Source organism: Syngnathus floridae, chromosome 9 (assembly GCF_059516105.1).
Source record: "Syngnathus floridae isolate MCC-2025c chromosome 9, RoL_Sflo_1.0, whole genome shotgun sequence".
Lineage (NCBI taxonomy): Eukaryota > Metazoa > Chordata > Actinopteri > Syngnathiformes > Syngnathidae > Syngnathus > Syngnathus floridae.
Genome location: NC_142421.1, coordinates 8,750,250 through 8,773,228, shown reverse-complemented (window position 1 = coordinate 8,773,228; position 22,979 = coordinate 8,750,250). Strand labels below are relative to the sequence as shown.

Here is a 22,979-nt window from a genome sequence, read left to right as displayed (position 1 = left end):
CGCTGTCTTACTAATGACAGCATGCCACATTGACAGCCTTAATGAGCAGACCTGCATGTTCGTGGCCATTGTATAATGAAATGTGCTTAAGGCAGAACAGACCATTGAGGCTTGGCAGAACACGGAGGCATATGGCGGACACAGCCGTCATTTTCATAGCAGGTGGCTGGACGTTGCAGATAGGTAAAAAGCCCCGGCACCTTGGGCTATGGTCCTGATGGAGAGTACTGAAGAACGCCACAGCAGAAAGTGGCACACCGAGCAGCTTTCTTTCATTTCTCCCAGATTTCCTCCAGAAATTGCACTTGTGCATCACTGAGCATTTGTGTCAGGTATCATAAAGAAGATCAGGTCACATCAGATGGTCAGTGTCTGGTCAACTTTTATATTTTGCTTTTAAAAAAAAAAAAAAAAAAACGGATCGGCTACATTGTGAAGTGTGTCAGCGTGTGATTCAACTTGCTAGGAAAATAAGATTACTAAAAGAGCTTTACACACTCGGATCGTTTCCAAGAGGTAAATTATTCTTTTGCTAAATTTACTATTACTGTTCTATGAAATCAACGAGTGCAACAAAACATCTGTGGTGGAACCGGGTTTGATGTGTCTTGTGAGACTTTTTTTTTTTTTTTATCTTTGTTTTTTTGTCTTTTTAGTTATGCCCACACAAAAGAATATTCACTAAGGTGAAGTGGGGGATCAGGATGACGAAAATAAAAACCTCGAAATGCATTATGAATGGACTGATGTGCATATTCGCAGTCCGCATATAGTCTGCGGGCTCATACGAAAGTATGATTTGATTTGAAGATTGCTGAAGGTACAATTAACCTCTATCTGATACAACATCTGCATTCCTGCTTTATGTTCAATTAAACAAGCCCAGATTTTCCACAATTCATCAGTAAATTTGTATTTATACTTTTTCTGACATTTTTGTTTTTGTTGCCATCAGACTTTTCAGCATGGGGAACATTGCTTTACAGGACATTATTGTTTTAGCACAAAGGGGTTCATACTAGCCAAGGCATTGTTGTATTGCAGATATATTTTCTTGAATGGTTCCCCACTCAATAGTTTACAACATGTGTGATGTGTGTAAACTGCTGCTTTAATTGCTAAAACTATAAACAAATACATAATCCCTCGGTCTAGCCTGTTTCTAAATCCCCCACACACAGAGCAAATTGAGAAATGAGAGGCCGTCTTTTTTGGACCAAAAAGCTGAAAGCATTTGCATACATTACAAAAGCATGCGAGAGAAGAAACAATGAAACACACTCATGGTATTATCCGTTCTTTATTTTATTGAGTGTTGAGCTCACTGTTGCCCTGGATACAATTTTCCGCCGTTACAATTCTCGGTGTGCTGAAGCAATGGTTTGACACGTATACCACAAATATATTCAACTGTTTTTAATTATGGTCACCAATCTCTGCCATGTTTTTTTTTTTTTTTTTTAGAATATTGCTAATACCCTTCATTGCATTTGAATTATGAATTTTCATTAGTAAACATAACCTATTTCTTTTACTGTTGGCAATCAATACAAATTTGAATAAATCCTGATCATATGTACTCGGCTTTGGCAAAGTTTCCGTTTGCCTTTACCTGATCTCAAAACACATTTGTTTTGGATGAGTCATCCTGATGGATGTGCCCCTCCACTGATCAATTTGTAGGAGTGACAAGATTGGCAGGGACCGGAGAAAAGAGCTGAAACTCGATACTGCTCAGCGTATTCCTCCGCTGTGATGACTGCGCTTGCCAATCAAGTTCATTTATTCTTGTGGCACGACTGTTGCAGCTCACAGCAGAATGCAAAACAGAGTAGTCCATGCAAGTGCAAGCTACACAGCATATCTATTTGTCACCACTTTGAAAGATAAGGCGTATAATGCAAGATCATCTTATTTTCTTCTATCCTTCCTTCCTTGATGGTTTCACTTGTGATACAAGCTGATCTTTATCATGCTCCTATAGCCTTGACTCCTGTCACCTTAACTGGCTACGGTCTCCTACATCACTCCACCACTGTGACAGCAGACTGACACTTGGACAAGCCATTATGAAATGACCTTGGTCAAGTGTCAGTAGGGCCATAGCAATGCTGAAACAGTAACACCATGAAGTGAGCAATTTTTCCCTCCACCGGTAGCGTCTTTGCTGACAAGGTGAGGAAGGTGTCCTGGTATGAGCTCTTGAGGAAGTGGTATTAAACAACCCGGGTTAAAAAAAAAAAAAAAAAAAAAGTCAGTTTAATTATAGCAACACACTGAGGCTGTTAAGCAAAACTGAGCAATGGATTAACAAAAGCACAGTTGCTCCTCACTTTGCATTCCCTTGCAGGGCAGTTTAATTTGTCTACATGTGTATTTATTCTCATAGCTGAGTGGATTTCATTAAAGACTTCAGAGAGCTATTTGTTCTGAGACTGAGCTGATTCTCTGACACCTGTAAAATAAAAAACCTCTGCCTCAGCCATAATTATTTTGGGGACAATATTGTGAGGCGTTTTAGGCTTTTTTGAAGTAGCGAGGTGACACAAACATTGCGACTTTTGTTGTAATCAGGTGTTCCATTCATAGTGGTTTTTCATCTCCAGATGATTTTGCCTTGCTGCAAACACTTGCACTTCTGGGTCTACGCTGAGGATGACATCATCGTGTGATTGTTGTTGTGAGTCTCTGTATGAGCCACACAAAAGGGAACGCATTGTTTTCTGCTTCTCCACAGTGCAGGGGTGATTGTGGATTCGGAAGTGCATGATATGAAGAAATTAAATGTACACAGTATTTTACAGGGGCAATCCCTTAGTGTGTGTAATCACAGAACATCACATGACCTCCAAAAAGTAAAGAGCCTGTGTTGATTGGAGAATATGGTTAGGAGTGGAAACATTATTTCTTTTAGGTGCAGTGAGCCACATTAAGCAAATTGAACCAAAAATAAACGTTACAATAGAAAGAGAGAGAACGAGAGAAAGAAAAATCACTCTGATGTCGGTGACCTTGCAGCAACTCAGTGAGGTGATGCTGGGATTCTGTCAGGCTTCACTATCCTCCAGCCATTTGTTCACTGGAGCACAGTTTTAAACATGCAATGATGATGCTCAACGTGCTGTGCAAACCTCAGTCGAGTGACCACTATAAATCTGACAACAGAATGCATTCTAAAAACAAAAGAAGAGAGGGTGGAAAAAAAGGCTGCGGACAGCAACCCACTGCAGGCTTCTTTGTTCACTTTTTTGCTGTCTGAGTGGTAGAGCTGACATGCTGGGAAGATAGTGTTTGGATTCAGGATACATTTATCTCAAGTTCAGCTCACTGCACCCTGAAAGAACTGGTCCTGACAGACAGGCCACTTCCCCAGTGTCAGAGTATGAAAGGCATGACTGAACAATCTGAAGTCATTATGATGACTTTTGGAAAGTGATAGAAAAAAGGCACTACTGGGAAACAGCTTGCTCATTTGATACAATGTAAAATCCATTTGAAAATCATGCATTGATGGTTAAATGGATGTCTCAACCAAAGATCAAAACTAATTTGTCAGAAAGGACACTGCCAAATCATAAAATAATGTAAGATGCCATTACCAGCATCTGTCTATAACAGAAAAAACAGATGCAACTATGCAGATGAAGAGGTGTCTTTGCACATGTCAGCTTCCCATCAAGAATTCATGCTGTGTCTGATATATAGAGTACATCTGTGCTGAGGAGCCGCAAAGACAAGTGCGACTCTGTACAGAACTCATCCCGAGATACACTAGCAAAGTAATTAGCACATGAATTATTTCTGTGCAATGACACGCCTCGGTGCCTTTTGACTTTGCTCTTGTCTGAGAGATGTCTCCCATGTCTGAGGCCCAAATTAGACATCTGACAAACGTCAGTCCTTTACAGTCAGATGCCACTTTAGCCTCCCCCTTAATCAAAATGAGATGGTGAGACACTATTGCGATGCAAACATTAGCTTTGTTTGCAAACCTGCTTGACAAGGTTAGACCTTAATCAAGCAGCTTGTTAAGATGCTTAGCTGAGATTTATCAATGTGGGGCTCATTAAAAGGGAAAAGCAGCATCAAACTTTACTACACACCTGCCCGTGCAAGTCATTGGTTTTGAAAATAACCACTAAACCGTGATCATCTTTCTGCAACAAATTAATGCTGATGGTTTTTGGTGTGTCTGACTGGAGTAAACAAGTTATTTTAATAGTCCACTGAAGTTAAGTAAACAAATACATTATTAGGAGGTGGGGGGGCTTCTCTTTTGATGAGGATTTTGATGATGCAAAACCGCCCAACCCCACCCCAACATCACCAATCTCCCCTGGGTTTACATTATTATCCCCTGGATTTACTAAATCAAAAAGGATTGGGCTTTGCAGATTAGTATTCAACACATTACTCTCCCTCTTCACTGTAATGGGCTGAGAGCAAATGAGAGCCTTGCAGCAAGAAGTGGGCCACTGAGTTTGTGTATTCATACAGCTTGCCTAGTCACGGTAAGATTTCACAGCCGGTGAGTAATTGTTTGTCGTTTTTTTTTCTTTGATGATCATTTATATATAGAAGTGTTTGACATATTCGACCAGTACCACCAACATAATGACCAATGACTTAAAGTGGCTCAACTTTGATGTGATCAGCAAGGTGAGCTATGAGTGTACTGGCAATCCACAACAGACAAAATGTTGAACCCTGTTATGTCAATGTTAAGCCCACAATTGAGGAGATTTTAATTTAGTATATTTTTTAAAATCACTTCACGGTCAAACAGCAAAATTGTTTCTTTTTTGGTTCATGGTAAAAAAAGAAACATTCAGCTTCCTGCTTATTGATTACCACCATTCATTTTTAGGGGATCATTTAGTCTTGCCAAACAGTTGTAATTCATGCCATAGACAAAGACTGTATAGAAATGTACATATTGCAGCTACCTCACTGAGTGCTAATTTGTCTCACACCGTCAAACTGGATTGACCTAAATGTGGAGAGATTGGTGAAGATCTTTCATGTGCTGCAAGGAAATATATGAACTATTTTACAGCCACACGACATCTCTCTTGGGAGCAATACTGAACTATTACTTTTGATTGTATTTGGCCATTATAATTTTGCCAATACAGTTCATCAACTATTTGGCTCATATCCTTTTTCTCATAGGTCACATAATCCTGTGAATTCCCGCTGTGTGAAGGCAGCCTCCAAACCAAGACATATTTCCTATTTAACTATATAGCCTCAAAATAACTACTCTGATAGTTTGCTGCTTTGCTTACTCAGACAAATTGTTGAGAATGCAGTTGGATGTTGTCAAAGGGGAAAGTTTCTGCCATTTCATTTTTAGTGATTGCCATGCCTTTATTTGTTGTTACATATATGGTAAATTAATCATGCAATAAAAAAAATCTTCAAAATAGACACAGATTAAATATCTAATATTAATATTTCTATATATAAAGACATAGGACTGAGAAAGCAGTTGCATGTTGTCAGAAGAGAAGGCCTTTTCTGCTAGCTGGTTTTCAATGATTGACATGCTTGAAGTAGTATTTAATAATAAAAATTAAAATAGACAAAGATAGAACATTAAATATTTCATGATATACTATCATCTCTAATTATTTACATTCAAAGCTGTCAAAATATTCCAGTTTGCACTATACCATCCTCCTTCCCGCCTTTCACGCAATGCCCAAATTATTTGAAGAATAAGGTCAAATTATTTGGGTTATTATTTGTGGTTTCTCAAACTATTATAATTTTTCTGTAACAACTAACATATTTACAAAAATGACCAAATGATGTCCAGTTAATAAGTGATAATCCACGACTGCTAAAACCAAGTCATGTTATTGTTATTGGTTTTTGAGATTGTGGTTGCAGCAGTTGTTTTGAAACGTACACTGTGGCCCGCTGTGATATAATTTTATGGCTCCCAAATTTCCTGAGGAGGCAACTTGCTTTTTACCTTCCTCACACTGTCCACCTTCAAAGTGTCTGTGGTGTATTGTGTTTGATTGAATACCCTTTTCCCTGCCAGTCCCATTAAGTCCTCAAGGTGCCACTTTTGTTAAATCCACTCCACAAAATGTTCTCCCCAGTAGGGAGTAGCACAAAGAGATTTATTTTAATAGCTGCCAGCTATAAATGGTGGTATGTTTTCATCTCGCATACGCATACACACTATTTGATCTTGAGTATCTCCTCCAGTTTTCGACAAGCGGTTTTCTCCGCTTCTCTTGCAAACCCTCCGGGGAAGCTCATTCAACCTTTTTGGAACAATATCTTAAGCTCAGGCACTCGCGCATATATTTAATTTCCTTACATAATTATGTGATTTCTGATATGGATAATTTGTATGAATAGCGAGTCCAAAGAACAAAGTTTGGTTCGGATAATTGTGCTTCAAGATCCATCAAATGTCCTCCTTGAGTAAGGTGAATAACTGGATAAAAGTTTTTTTTTTTTTTTTAAATACTGATAGATAAATCAAAATTTAGGGTCCCTACACTCTACATAAGACAGTGTTGGCCCAAACGTGGACTATAATTGCTCACATATGTAGTGACCACAATACTTGGATGATTTAGAAATGGCTAATGAGGCATGTGCATCTGGCTTGGATTTTGGAGGACATCCTCAGCCTGAAATTACTGCTGCCAGATGCTTAACATGGTGTGATGGTGAGGATGATGGTGTTGGCAGCAGCTGTGTGGAAATGGAAATTCAATGTGTTGATTTGTCTCCACAGCTGCAGCAGACTCAAATGTATATGACCAAGACAAGTAAACTATGTGAACCGACAGAACATTTGCCAGGATGACATTTGTGATGATGTGTGTCATCACCCTGTGGGTGTTTTTTTTATTCCGTCCCAAAATACTTCAGTTGACCGTCATGTTGTTCGTTTGAGTGTTTATCAATGTTAATTATTATGCACATGTAAATAGAAGTTAAGGATTATTTAGTAAAAGTTGAAAATAATTTCATAATGATATTCATAAAGGATGCAGGTGTGTTATGTGACAAATGTGCTGGCAGAGATTTGCTGCATAAATTAGAGCTGTTTTGTTAATTTTTGCGCTTCCTTTTTATTAGCAGCGCTAGTAAAGTTTCATGGAGCCATACTGTTTTTTTTTTCTTTTTACAATTTGGCCAAATCCCAAACAGCTTACTCAAAGGACTAGGCAAATCACAAAGATTTAGTTGGTTGTATCATTTCATTGATGGGTGAGCAAGCACTCCAGAGACCACGCTATTAGTAGAAAAGCGATGAAAAGAATCAATGTTTCACAATATGTCCCCTTGGACGGTAGTAATTCTGAAATTCATTCATTCAGCTCGTTTTGTTGCAATCGACAAAGATATATTTTGAATTGATGTCAGTGGGATGAACATTACATGGATCAATTTTTGTAGCAGTTGACTTTATTCAAGTGACGCAAGTTAGTGTTACCAACTATTAAAATATGGAAATCGTACATACAGGTATCTCTGTATGTCGAGCAGTTTATAGTAAAATGTCATGAAGGATTGAAATGTGAAGTACTTGGTTGGTCATATTGAAGTAGGGGATCCAAAAGGATCCCGTCGGGGGTTTTGTCGAACCACAGAGATGCCAACCACAGGAACTAATGAGAAATTGTGATGCAATGATGCCGCAGGCTCCACCACACTGCGGCCACACTACTGCTCACTCTGATGACAGGTTTTGTTGGGTGGTTTTCAGAGCAGGAAATGTGGACCTGCCACCCTTGGAATTCTTGGTTGGCGTAGCCTTGAGTTTTGATGGAGCTGAAGGGATGCGCACTGTGGCTTTTTGGGGAAGTGGAGCAGGCCAACACTTTGCTGAATGGCAACAGCTGCAGTGCACACTACGTTGCCAGATCAATTATTTACTGTTAGGGTAATGTGATTGGGGCACGGCTGTAGTCTTGGAGTACTGTTTGATCTTGAATTCTGTGTCTTTTATACCTTTTAGGTTTCTGGTGGCCATAAATGTTGCTTTAAACGTAACATACATCTTTCTGCATGACTCATTGTAAAATCGAATTAGGCGTATTTAGTGGTGCTTTGAGATAAAAGTTGAATATGCTCTGTGACAATGACGGAACCTCAAAACAATTGTATCACAAATCATCTTTCCCCTTTGAAGTAAATGGAAAGACCATTAGTCTGTTCCGGACTCTCCTTAAAAACAAAACATTTTTTTGTTGTTTTCTTGAGGAAAATTGCACTCTATAATAAATACCTAATTGATGCCTGCCTCCTTTAATGACACACTGAATGAATATGTCAGAAGTGTTCCTTCAATCTGACTTCTCGACTCTCTCTCCCGCTCCCTCTTTTTGAGCCTAGCAAGACATCCATCATACTGTGCAACTAAATGACAGTGTGTCTAACAGCACTTGGAATGTGTAATCTCGCAGCCATCCACGCATGCTGACTCTTTGAGTCAAATAGCCGCATACATCTTACAGAGAGGGCAGGGAAAACACATCCATCTTCCTGTTATTGTCACTAAAGAAGTGAAATAATTCTCCCAGTTATTCTTAATGAAGTAAATTACATTATGTATGGTACGTAGGGTAGGGCCGCTCATAGCTGTTTTCACATAAAGCATATTGAAAGACAGCTTGATATTGGGTCGTTCGAATGATGTGGTGATAATGTAATAAATATGTTTTTGAAGAATGCTTCACGAAAGTCCTCTCTGTCATAGCCTAAGAGGCTTAGAGTGGTCTCATGACGCTAACTTGCTAGAATTTAAAAAGACTCATGTCTGTATGCTTTTAATAGGCTGCCAGAGAAAATAGATTGAATGGAAATGAACTGAAATTCAATGTCAGTCACTTGCCAGGCGATGAAACCACTCGCTCGTCATTTGATGGTTTAAAACATATTTACGGCTGAGCTGGTCCTTTTAAAGTGTTTCGGTAGATGCGGTGTATGTGAGGCATCTCGTGTAAGCTGTGAACTTCTTGTGAACCTGATGAAAAGTCTTCCAACTGGTGCTTGTCACTGAAAACCGCATTTCTAGTTTTACAAGGGATTGGGATGATTTATTACAAAGATGAAGTTGGCTATAGTCCAAGTCAATATTCGGCCTGGGGAATAAAAGACATTTATACAGAAATTATTATTCCATCTCTATAAACTATAGTTATTTTTTTTCAGTCTATTCTGATCATGGTGCCTAAGTATATCTCTATATCAAAAACTTTGACACGACCAGAGCAATATTTATTAAATAAAATAGGTTGCAATTATCTGCAATTAAATGTAAAATAGCCAGATTGACAGACTATTAGAAACATTACATCAAGATGACGTGTCCATCTATACCACTACTTACTTTGGCCACGAGAAAGTAGATGTACTTTACCTACTGGTGTGCATGTATTGGAGCTATCAAATAATGGTACATTTTAGTCACCATTATAACATATCATATTCATTGCATCAAACAAAATAAGTGTGAAGACAAACTCAAGGCCTTTACACAAGAGTTTCTTTTCTAATCCCCTGCCAAGTCTGTTTTGGAGTGGTTGTGCTATGATTTGATGTTGACGGGCAGTGTGCTCCCCTGGGTCCACGCTAATTTAAAAACAGCCATAGAGCAGCAGATGCCAGATTAGTGTCAGACCAAAGTGACTGATGAGGAGTCTCCTGGCCACACTGATGTACACATAGTATGGCAAAGTCCTGCCCTGCTTTACAATATGTACTTGGCTTCTATACTGTCAGTTTTGTTTAGCGATTGTTGAAAGGATAATTTATATATACACCTATATTTATGACAGTATTTCAATACTGTAATTTGTGTGTCTTCAACAGAATAATTTAACTTTGTGGCACTGATTTGATTTAAACAACTTTATTACTGGCATCACCACGGCCAATTTGCTCTGCACCACAAATACTGTAAAGTAATGAGAGAAACGGAGGAAAAACAAAGGAGAAACAATTTAATATATTACTATATATTTGGCCTGCTTGAAGAGTGCTGGATTTATAGATGATAAAATGAAAGGTGTCATAAAGTATACTTCACCTTTATCAAAGTCAAAGTCTGCTTTATTGTCAATTTCTTCACATGTCGAGACATACAAAGAGATTGAAATTGTGTTTCCTACTATCTCATGGTAACAAGATATATTACACCCAATTGGTAAATTAGTTGGTGTTAAATATCTGTCGAAACAAAACCCTCCCAAAATTTCAAGTCTATGTATTCATGGCCTCGCTTGGGAGCACATTTTCACACTGTTCTAGTCTTTTTTTGTCCTCTCTTGTCTGGAAGAAGACTAAAGGCGCTAGCTTTTATCCCCGTTCCCATTCAGTGTCGTGACTCAAGGGCAAGAAGGTGCCAGCAGCTTGCGGAGCTTTGATTGACTCGAGACCACAGGACACACCCAAAGACGCCGAAGAACACAGCGACAGAACAACAGCCTTCAACTAGCTGTTTTTTTCCCCCTGCAGAAATGTGACAGTTTTGTGACACATCAACAGTCAAGTGTTAACAGTGAAGGTTGCATTTCCTTTTTTTGAAAAATCTGCCTAAAAGTGGAGCCAGGAAATTTAGTAGAAGTCAGCCTCAGGTATATGTAAGAGGGATAATTGTCACAAATGTCAAATAATACTTCACACACATCTTTCACCTTGTAAAGTATGTGGATTAGGCATCATAAAAGAAGACACTGATTTGACATGATCCTATTTTAGGATGCAGGATGTTTGTGGGGAGCGGTAAGTCCAGCTGGGTGTTGTAAAACTGCTGCCACTGGCAATTCTTGTTTATGCTATTTTTTCTTACCTATTGCAATAAACTCAGACTTTAAAGTTCAGTTTGTTTCAACATGTTTATCCTCGATTTCCTACTTTTTGACATGTTCAGTTTAGCGTTTTCACTGGCAGCTCTGATAAACCAAATCCAGCTCTGGGTAGGTAATGCAGCCTATTAGAATGTGGATTAGGGATTTTTGACTTAATTTTGAGTTTTGAAGTCTAATGACGTTCTGTACGATTGTGACGGATTTCAGAGTCACTGAATATAATTTACCATGCTAAGTGCTTACTAATGTTTGTTTTCAACTGTTGGGATGAGTCCCAATTTGTTATAAATTCGTCAGCATGTCCTTTGCACATCCACACATACACAAATAACGTAATCCATGCTCGACGTTCACAATTCATTCCTCATTATTTAGAGGAATTAACAGTGAAGTGCTGGTTTGGCGATGTATAATAAAAGTCAGAGATGAGAATGACCCACAACCTTATTTGTTCTGTGATCCTGATCTTGTGCTGGTGAAAAGAAGTAGAGGTCTCTCATTCCCACTGATAGGGTTCACAGACATTGAGGGCGACAAAAAAAAAAAAAAAAAAGAGAACTCCAGTCAACCTCAATTACGGCCTCATGTAGTTCTCCCAGAGGTGCCGTATAGGGCTTTTAAGGGGGAATCAATGAGGTGACAAATTGTTGTGGACAGCAACCCCTTTTTATTTGTTACGCTGTTGTAGCATGCCTGAACGCTGCTCGCCCATTTATATTGCTGTGGCTTATTTTCTGCTAGTGGTTTTAATAGCTTGTTATCTGTCTAAACTAGTTTTTAAATGCTTTGTAACGGCTATACAAATGCACCCCATCTTTGAGATGATCAGGACATTTTCTTTGTCTCTGCATAGTTATTCTAATTTTTGTTTTTTTTTCAAGTGGTTGTAAAGTTTATTATAGGTTGCATGATTCTTGATTTGTAGACATGTCCCATAAGAAGCTAACAGCTATTTATTTGACGGTCTGGTCTCTATTACAAAATGTGAAGAGAATTTACAATTACAATTTATATTTTCGTGTATAGTTATCACATGACAAAATATGGAAAAGTTTTAGTACTTTTTAGATGCACTGGACTGTATGAATCCGAATGCAATTCTGGTTGTATTACTTTTTTCCCGAGAATATCCTTTCTTGTCTTTCTTTTCCTTCCGTGGTCTGCTATTATGTGTTTAGATGGCATGCACTGTGTACTCTCAATCATGTTCATGGCGTTGAGTCTTCACAACCTTACATAGTCATAGTAAAGTATTGCAATGTTTAGACGGCAGCCATGTGCCAACCTCTCAGTTTTTAATGATTGCAAGGCAAAGTACTTCCAGTTCGCCGAATAAGAATGACCCTTTCATTTTACCACAATGCTCTCTTCTGGGAATGGGACCTACAATTGCACCTTCCTCCCTTTTTGCAGGCAGCATGGATGAGTGAGTAGAGTGAGTGTCTTGTAACAAAGGGATTGTTGCTTTGACTCCTTTAGATCACTTAAGACCTGTCAGTGCCCTTGAGGAAAATGCTGAACCCTCAGTTGCACCTTTATGTTGTGTCATCTCTAAAACTTACTAAGGGCGGGTAATGATGGACCAAATGAAATAAAGACTACACATTCATAAGTACTCTTCTATGACGTATTTATTAAATGTCATGTGTTGAGTCACAAAATGCAGTACCACATTCACCTAATGGTCCTGGGCTGCGGTAGGTATTTGTCCAATTTCCGTGTGTTTATTATTAATCAGACTACTTTGAGATGTTTCTTTCCTCATTTTTTCCCCTCTGACAGTGTCCCAACAGCCACGAGGGCACGTTATTAATTCAACACATTTTCTCTCTCGGTCTCTGCAGGGAAAGAAGAATATGTTGCAACCTTCAAAGGATCTGAGTTCTTCTGTTACGACTTGTCCTTGAACCCGATTCAAAGCAGCAGCGATGAAATCACATTGTCATTCAAAACCCTCCAGAGGAATGGACTGATGCTGCACACCGGCAAATCAGCCGACTACGTCAACCTGGCGCTGAAAAACGGGGCCGTATCTCTCGTCATTAATTTGGGGTCTGGAGCCTTTGAAGCTCTGGTGGAGCCAGTCAATGGGAAATTTAATGACAATGATTGGCATGATGTCAAAGTAACCAGGAATCTACGTCAGGTAACAGTACAGAGGATGAACAAGATACCTAACTGAATTACAACATGCACTTAAATCATTACCATCATACTGTTCTGTATTGTATTATTTTCCCAGACCCTGTAATTGCTAAATCAAAGCTGGAGATAGAAAACAGAAACACAAATGAGCGGGGACAGCTTGATGTGAATGAAGACTAAGATTCAATTTGAATTTGAAAGAGAAGAGACTGAATTTGCTTTTGACTTTCCATAATCGCGTTAGATGTTCAAGTTTTGAATGAAACTAACTACAAAAATATGACCTCGTGGTTATTATTATTAATCATACATTTCTATTTAATGACGTGATGGGTGAGAAAGTGCTCGGTTTCACAGATGCTAAACGTATTGCTTAAGCAGGTACAACAGTTGTGATCCTTCTCATGTATTTCGGACAATTTATTAGTCCTGCGTACAGTGATGGATGCAGTCAGAAAAATGCAATAGGATAAACTTTACACCCAGTGGCTGATGTGCATACTGCCATGAAAGCCATTCATCTGTTAGTCACATAATCAGAATAATGTATAGTGCCCTGTGTGCCATTGCAAGTCCAACACATTTGCAAAGTTAAAAAACAAAAAAACAAAAAACACTAGCAACCTCTTCCTTGATTCAAGTCAATTCAGGGATTCTCTGGGGGGGGAAAAAACACACTGAGGTTCCTTAAGCTGTCACGGGTCTTCTTGCTTTCTTCAATTGCAGTCAAGTGGTCCTAAATTTAATCCAATCAATCACAGAGGAGGTCCAGTTGTGTGTGTGTGTGTGTGTGTGTGTGTGTGTGTGTGTGTGTGTGAGTGAGTGGAAGTCTGAGACACTGGACTCAATTAAATCTAAAGACAAAAACACATTTGACCAAAAATAACGTATGACATTGGGCAAAAGGGCTTTAGGCTAACCCTAACCATTTAATGTCCAGCAGTCATACCTTTTTATCTTTATATGGATAAGAATATTACTTATTCCATTTCTGTGGTCTCTCCCAGACCATGATAACACAACGCCATGTGGAACTTCATTGGCTGAGTTCTTACACCTCTGAAAATTGTATTTTTTTTATTAGGTCTGCTTTTTTCTTGTTAAACTTATTTTGGCCTATTTCCTATCTGTTACTACTAACATGCTTTCAAAGCAAACTAACATCATCCATGGAATGTGTCATTCTACTAACCAGTATGGTCTTTGCCGTTTTAACAATGTACTAACACTATTGACCATCATATATGATTTGAGTAACAATCGTTATTCTGTTCACAGTTTTTAATTTCCTTTCTCCCCCCTTTTCCACAAAGCACTCAGGCATTGGACACGCTATGGTAAACAAACTACATTGTTCGGTAGATATCATAGTAATTGTTTTTTAGTTTGGGTTTGCCGTGTTTCTTTTTTCCTTAGACGTCATTTAAAAAAAAAAAAAGGGAAATTTGCGGTTCGTACGTTTTGGCTTATTTTGCAGTTATATTTTTTTAATCATCATTTGTATCCTCTTTAATTGATTTATTTTTTACATGTTTCCGCCCAATTTTGTCCGAGATACCCATTTATTAGCATCATTTTGATTACTTTAAATGTTAGAGACCCTTTGCTGTCTGGCTGGCCTTTCTTTGGCTCCTGATTCATTTGGCACGGCATGATTTTTGACTAAGTGTTGCGTCACACAAGCCATTTGTAGAGCTGTGGTTGTCTTCTCTGGTGCTTTCCCATGCCGTCTTGTGGTTTGGCAGTGTCCATAAGTCTCTGCATGCATCTGATGCACTCGCAAGCATAAAAACCTCCGTAACCCAATCCATTTTGGAACATTTTCTTTTTGTATGTAAATGATCAAAAAGAAAAGAGTGACATGCATGTTTGTTTTTGTCTTTGGCTATTCTTCAAATAATGAGATTCAGCATGTAGTTCATCACTAACATCTGACTTCTTTTTAGAACTGCTAGGCATACTAATAGTTCAACTGGCCCAGTTAACATTCTACTAACACCATTTTTGTGTCTGCCAAATAGTTTTACGTTGCATTCGGGGCAATACTAACACTGTATCCTGGACTGTTCACTAACTCTCTAAAACATCACTTCTTTTGGGGGCATGGTGTCCTCCAACTAATCATTTGGACAAAATAACAACAAAACAAGAAAAAAGACATGAACAACAGACATGAAAATGGGTTTCTGGAAAAGACGTAGAGGAAAATAAGTCTCTGATGGGAAGAAGGAAAGTTAGTTGTATTGTAACATAGGCTGAGTAGAGTGTTTCCTTTCACTGTGCTTTGTCTAGGTAACAATATCTGTCGATGGCATCTTGACAACTACGGGATATACGCAAGAAGACTATACCATGCTTGGCTCCGATGACTTTTTCTACGTTGGCGGGAGTCCTAGCACAGCGGACCTGCCTGGATCGCCAGTTAGCAACAACTTCATGGGCTGCCTCAAGGAGGTAAATAGCACTTAAGTGGGCAATTTCAAACTAGCGGGGAGTCAGAATGTCACTTACAGACTCAACAAACCGTCCTTCCATAGTGTGAGAGCTTTTTGGTGTTCTCGCATGCACACACACACGAGCTTTATTTTGCCTCCGCAACCCAAAGCTGAGGAGGTTTCTCAATGTCCTACACTGCCTAAAAAGTGAAGGGCTCCAATAAAAAGGTTCAGTACACTTTGGTGCTGTACTGCTGTTTTTGGGACACATGCTCTTGTTAAAAATGTCCATCCATCCATTTTTTATATAATTTGTCCTCATCAGGGCTGAAGCAGAGCTCGAGCCTATCCCCGCTGACTGAAGGTGAGAGGTGGGGTACCTTGCACGGGTCGCCAGCCAATCGCAGTAACTAAAAATAATTCAAAAAGTAAAGACTAAAGATGTAAAATTTAACAACCCCAAAGTAAAAAAAAAAAAAAACACAATATACCCCATTCTATAACAACCATATGAATTGAGATTGGCCCATTTGAATTTGACTCTTTTTTTGTCACAATGATATATTTTATTAAAAGTAATTTAATTAGCTGGTCGACTGATCAAAAGGGAGTTTGAATTGTTATTTTCCAAAAGGTTGATTATATGACATTTACGTTTATCTGCTTTGATATATTTTATATGATTTTTGAGAGAGTTTGTGAACTAATGCATCTCTTTAGGACTTCAGGGATACATAAAAGTTCCTACCTAGAAAAGCTTTAGTAAAATGATCAATCCATATATCCTTTTTATTGTCATATATTGCACTTATATGCAACAGAAAACCTTAGAAAAAGGAAATATGATACAATAGTGAATTAGGAAAGTATAGAAGCTGCCTCCGCTACAGATGGTCGGTTTTGCCACTTTGATTTTGATTGCCGGGAACATGATGATTGCTAGACGTCTTGTTTGATATGTGCAATGGTTTAATTTATTTTTATAATAACAGTCATATTGGATTCAAGTCGCATCTCATTTTACAGTTGGATACACTAGCCACGACTCAGAAATAAACACAGTTATCCATGCATATTTAAGTACGGTGTATTCATGTGCTAGAATTGACATCAACAAGGACACCATGTTTTCCACAGCTGTAACTGCTATGTGGTTTGACAAATTGCATACATATACAGGTACGTGACTAAAGAAGTCTTCTTTTGAAAACGGGGTGCATGTTATTTATCTACCGTTAATAACACTAGCGTTGGCATTCTATGTGACTAGTATTTGTTTCACTACACTTAATCAAAATAAGGAAGTCAGGTTCACCTATCCAAAGATATTCTAATTCTTAAATGAGGCCTATTCAGAATAACCGCAGTTATCTTTCATTGAAAAAATCCTTGCCTAAAATTTGTTTGTAAATGTCTCATTATGCAATTTTAACATTATTAAACTATACAAAGCAACCATGTCATTACTGTAACTCTTACTCGAGCTACGCTGTCATTATGCAGATTGGATAATAATGTTGTTATTGCTGTCTCTAATTTGTTTAAGCCCCATTATACCAGCACGTTTCGTTCTGCAAAGTGGTCCTTGCAGTGCCCCCTCTTAACACTGCAGTTACCATTTTTCCTAGCAGAGATCTTGTCGTCACTCAATTGCTGATTTTCATTATGGCCATGTGTTAGCACCTGTCACCTTACTTGTTATAAACTGATACACACCTCGTATGAAGTGAAGAATAACAGTGTATAATAATAGCAGTAGCTGTTTGTTTACATATGTGAAGTGCAGGTCATACACACTACTATCACAAAGTGAGTTACTGAAAAGGACATTTGGCTTTCATCTGAACTTAATTTGACCTTTTACAAGCTTTTTAATGCTCATGCCCAACTGGTCATTGTTTAAGTACTTTTTGAACTACTTGATGTTATATGACAAAGAGCTGAATTGCAAAATTAATGACGGCTGTTTGATCCATGACCAATAAATTGCCAAAAATCCAGTTTTCCCCCTTTCTGTGACTTTGTCTAGTAAGGGCCAAAATGCAGATAACACTGTAACAATCTAGGCTGAGGGGAGTCTTTATAAAGCAAGTCAATATATTTGTTCATTAATGGATCAAGGACCTGTTGTGAATTTTGATATTCAGCTCATTGTTTTGCAACATCAAGTTACATCAAGTACTGAAACCAGCTGGATGTGACCATTAAAAAGCCAGGTCAAATTAGGTTCAGGCAAAAGTTGAATGTCCTTTTTCAATACATAAGTGCTGGACTGTTCTTGTCTGAGAAATTCTAAGACAACCAGAGTTGTGATGGATTCGGTACCCTGAGAAAACAAGGCCCTGGATGAATGAGAATATTTTCGGGCAATCCTTCCAGGAGTGAATGACGCTGTGGCAGAGAAGTTTGAAAGAATGTCTGAGACTCCCAGGGGATTACTTTAAAAGAGAACACTTGTAGTTTGAATTTGAAACATACTGTAACGATTCTGGAACTTCTCTGACGGGCAAAATAATCAGCTGGACTGCTCAACTTTACATAACATCAATTAAAGCCTGTTAACGGGATTCCGTAACCATTTAAACAGCGCATACTGCTGCATACTTCTCAATAAGAGTCCATGTTGGCAACATGACATCCATTTTTTGAAGAGGAAAATAAACACAAAATAATGCCTCAAAGCATTCCAGTCCGCTGTGCCAATGAACTGAATTTGCCATATTGCTATTTCTTTCCAACTAAATCCCTCTTAAAGTCAGTTACACTTGCCTGTAAACTGTAAACCTTCAGCATGATTACTAAAATGAGCCTAAATTAAAAAAATATATGCATGTGCCTAATCATTTTGTTTTTGCTATGTCTCATTAGGTTGTGTATAAAAACAATGATGTAAGACTTGAGCTATCAAAGCTAGCCAAGCAGGGAGATCCCAAGATGAAGATACATGGTACTGTGGCGTTCAAGTGTGAGAATGTGGCCACTTTGGACCCGATTACCTTTGAGACACCAGAGTCTTTCATCGTCCTCAACAAGTGGAATGCGAAGAAGACAGGCTCCATCTCATTTGACTTCCGTACCACAGAGCCAAACGGACTCCTCCTCTTCAGCCATGGGAAGCCAAAGCAGCAGCAGAAGGATTCCAAAAATCCCCAGATCCTCAAAGTGGACTTCTTTGCCATTGAGATGCTGGATGGCCACCTGTATCTGCTGCTGGACATGGGCTCAGGGACTACAAAGACCAAGGCAGTAAACAAGAAGGTCAATGATGGCGAGTGGTACCACGTGGACTTCCAACGAGACGGCAGATCTGGTAAGTCAATTGTGGAACCTTTAATAAGGCGATTCGTATGATTTCCGAAATAGCATGTACAATAAAACCATTTGTAAAGAACCAAAGCAAGGTAGGAAAAAAAACAGCCATGAAATCTGCCTTTTTCTTTCATAAAATAAAGTGAAATAGAATAAAATATAATGATGCTCAAAGAAAATTGCAGTATTAGTTAGTCATAAAATTTGAAGTCACAATACCCTTTTCATTCTGCATTGTGAATGTTTGCATTGGGAATCCATCCATCCATCCATCCATCCATCCATCCATCCATCCATCCATCCATCCATCCATCCATCCATCCATCCATCCATCCATCCATCCATCCATCCATCCATCCATCCATCCATCCATCCATCCACCCATCCACCCATCCACCCATCCACCCATCCACCCATCCATCCATCCATCCATACACCGAACCTCTTCTTCAGATATGTTAAATGTTTTTCTGGGACTGGTTTGAGCAGACCGTGTTTGTCTGTTGTCAAACAATCAATCCCTACTTTGATTTGCTTTTCACTTTACTTCAAAAAGGTCTTTGAACAAATCCCATACATACATCAGACTTTCAGTCTCGTTTACCTCAATTTATTTTTGACCGACGTTTCCCTCAAACTCACATTTGCTGTTTTAGTCCCTTTTGATGTGGTTATCTAGGCAGCACTTTATTAGTATGTGCTATTAGCTAAGCTCTTACAAAGTCAGAATGTAAATTGGATGTACTCGTTGACATTTTCTGGTCCCCAACTCAAATGCTGGAATTTAGAATTCATTAAAACCTAAAGCAACACTGGAACTCCAATGTACATAACTTTGGGTTACACATTCTTCATTACTGCACAGCACTGAAGTCAGTGTTTTCAAATAAAATATTGTGGCTATTAATGGTGGGTCAAACAAAAAAACGTTTCCGTCTTAAATGATGCTCATTATCTGACTTGTCCACACGTACATTTTGTTGAGCTTTTCCTAGTCACTGTTCTGTCTACCCTGTTGAAGTTTCCATGGAAACAGGAGGTAGTCTCTCCCAGGACCAAGACAGTTGCTACACAGTGCTGTGCCGAGATGTGCACTAATGACATTTAAGAATAATTTATCTTGTTTTCATTAAAATTATAGCATCAATTCTTCCGTGCTATATAAAAGGGATACAACAATATCAAAGTGGGACGACTCGGAACGTTTAACATTAAACCTCAAAGTATCCATGTTTTTAAAAGACACATTTCTAACTTACCGGGGTTAGTTCCTCTTGCAAGTACAAAACCTTCCTGCATCTTGAGATTTGTTTGAACCGCAAAATACCGAAAAATACTGTTTGATAAACTGCTGAGTGCACAACACTTCAAGTGGAAGTCATTACATTCTGTAAACGTTTTCATGCATTCAGAAGTAACACCGGCGACCTGGAGGTTGCACTCACATAAGATTCGCATACCTTTCATGATACATAAGTTAAAAAAAAAAAATCGAGTATAACACTTTACAATTGTGAAATAACTTTTACTTTTTTCTTCAATTAAATCAATGATGGTGCTGGTATCATGTCAGCATATGTCAGAACCACCAAAGTCAAATGCTGCAAAGCGAACAATGTTGCTGAAAGCGTAATTCCAAAGCTGCCAACTAAGATTGGTATGAAAACATTACTTGTGTAAATTGTTGAAGATTGATAACTCACCATGGAATAAATGAAAGCAAATAAATTGGAGTCAAAGCAACCTGACAACAAGAAAATCAGCCTCTGCAATTTTACCTCACTTTAATTAGCCGAGAAAGAAACGCTGAAATACTATTACCAATGTTCAGTTCACAATAAAATGTAACGTTTGATTAAATGAAAGCATTTTCTTACATAATTCATTAAATCATTCACAAATTGCGCGGGCGGAATAAACATGAAACATATGGTGCAATTTTCTCCATGCCAAGTGTTCTATTAATACTCAAGATTGACTCAAAACTAAAGTGCACCACAAGAGCCAAACGAAATTATCTGCAGCCGGGACTTGTATGAGTCACACTTGAGCTGCAATCTTTGACAATAGTGGATCATGATATCTTCTGTATTCAGGCTCTTCCTACAGGAAGCAGATCTGTGAATGGACTCCTGCTCTCTGACAGCATCTTCTAACCTCAATACATTACAGATGCTAAGTGACACTCTTTTAAGTGAGGGCTTCTGTGCTTGAGAGTAGTGTCGGTCACTTGATATATGGGCATTGCTCTGTTGTGGACCCCACTTCCTGCCACCGTGTGCACGGCAAAGCCACACACACTCGCGAAGAATATGACCGTGCACATCCACACTCACAGAGGCAACACATCTCCGGAGCTCTCTCCCAACAGAGAATCCAATCACATAGAGAGATTTGGCCGTATCGTCCTAACTGGATTGTAGTAATCCCCGGTTTAACACATTTTGGGGATGTGTGAGTGGGGTTAGGAGGTATCATGCCAAGTTGTGCCTGGCTGCTGATGGAGGAAGTATAAGAGCCTGACTTTCTAGTTTAATAATAAGTGTTGGGTCAACGCTTTAGAAACCTTAATGGGGAGCTTCATCATTATTATTGACTGAGTTCTGTGTGCATTGTTTGATCAAGTGGCTTAGTTTATCCAACTTCATTGTTTTGCTTTCCTTCATCTGCTTTCTTACATCATTGTGCTCTCCTCCTCCATGCCCTTTACAGAGACATCTTTATCTCCATGTTCCCATCTTGTACTGGATCCATCTCCTCCTTTTTTATGTTCTGCAGCAATCACACATGTACATCCCTAAACCCTTTTGGTGATGAATGGTGTTCCAAACATAGTCCTAAAATGCATATAAGGATCCTCATGCTACTTGTCTGGTGATGGCACACATCCCAACGGGATTCTTTAGTGCCTTCCGACAACGTAGCTAGACTGTGTTTACACACTTCCTTTACAGGACTATGTCAAGAAAGCAAAGCACTGAACCAGATGCTTACATCCTCCTGACTTCCACTTGTATTAATTTAGACAGCCTTCCCCTGGACACAAAACACCCTTGTTTGATTATTCATACAATAATTGCATTCACTTGTAGATGTCATGGATTGTAAAGAAGTCGTTAGATGATGGTGTGTATGTAAGAAACAAAGAACGTGGATAGTTGACTGAAGAATGGTTTGCTTTGCCATGGGAATTTCACAAAAGTGAAGGGTGGCCACTCCCATCACTAACCACACCGAATGAAGAAAAAGTTTCTTCACTTATGAGTTTGATGTAGTGTGCTCATTAGCTTTAATCTGAAGGGAGTTGTTCTGGCTGTATAACGGGCGGCCCTTGCCAAGTGTGCAAGACTTAGAAGTCACAACAGATGTGGCTAGAAAGTGCAGGGGCAGTTGGTGGTGGCAGGGAAGCGTTAGAACAGATGTCTGGGGCCAGAACCTTGAAAACGGGATACAACATGCTGCTTGGACCAGGTTAATATTCTGCTTCTGGTCCTCCAGTGTTCTCTCGGTCATTGTGTACAAAACGTGATGTCTCATTGTTGACTACGATCATCGCATGATCAAAATAGATTTACTACTAGCCGCAATCTAACTGTTTCCTGACTACATATTTATCATACATACAATATGATGCTATATTCACATCCATGAATGATAATTGCAGGTGTAATAAAATGTGAAAGGCCCCATTTAATATTTACTATGTCCATAAAATGCCATACAGCCCTGATGAAAACTAATGTGGGCTTCAGGGCTTCCAACCCAACACACACTGAGAAGAAAAGTAACTTAAAAGCTCTGCTCCCATTTCACAACAAACAGTAAAGTGATTTGCCCTGAGGCAATAAACTATTAGCCCCTCATATCTTCCGTTGCAAGCATTTGTCACTCAAAATGCAAATGATCATTTTCTGGCAATATTCTTTTGGAGCATCCTTAGCCTACTTCTCTGCTGCTTTCTCCTGGCAGAAACTTGCTGTATAGATCACTCCATATGAAAAGTGAGGGCCACGGTTATTAATTAACGATCCACAATGGCACCTAGATTAAGAGTAACAGATCTGTGTACAAATTAATCACTTGATACAATTTCCACACTAAGGCTTTCCTTTCTAAAACTTTACAGTCCAGTCATGTCCGCTGTTGTTTACCGTTCTCCAGATCGAGGATTAAACCTGAATGAGAGCAATAAATCATGTTGGCGAAACACACAAACTCTTGTTGCGGGTTTATGTTGGAGAGG

The 22,979-nt window shown here is 38.9% G+C and overlaps 1 protein-coding gene across 11 annotated transcripts in view; it reads left to right on the top strand.

Annotated features, from left to right (window-relative positions):
- The window catches only part of LOC148393348 (neurexin-1a-like), a 181,131-nt gene that overhangs the window by 74,484 nt on the left and 83,668 nt on the right, over positions 1–22,979 (top strand). For all 11 annotated transcript variants that reach the window (XM_088384596.1, XM_088384601.1, XM_088384599.1 and 8 more), the window contains 3 exons: positions 12,692–12,993; positions 15,285–15,446; positions 18,296–18,737. In XM_088384596.1, coding sequence (XP_088240722.1) covers positions 12,692–12,993; positions 15,285–15,446; positions 18,296–18,737 — 906 coding nt within the window. The remainder of the gene's footprint in view (positions 1–12,691; positions 12,994–15,284; positions 15,447–18,295; positions 18,738–22,979) is intronic.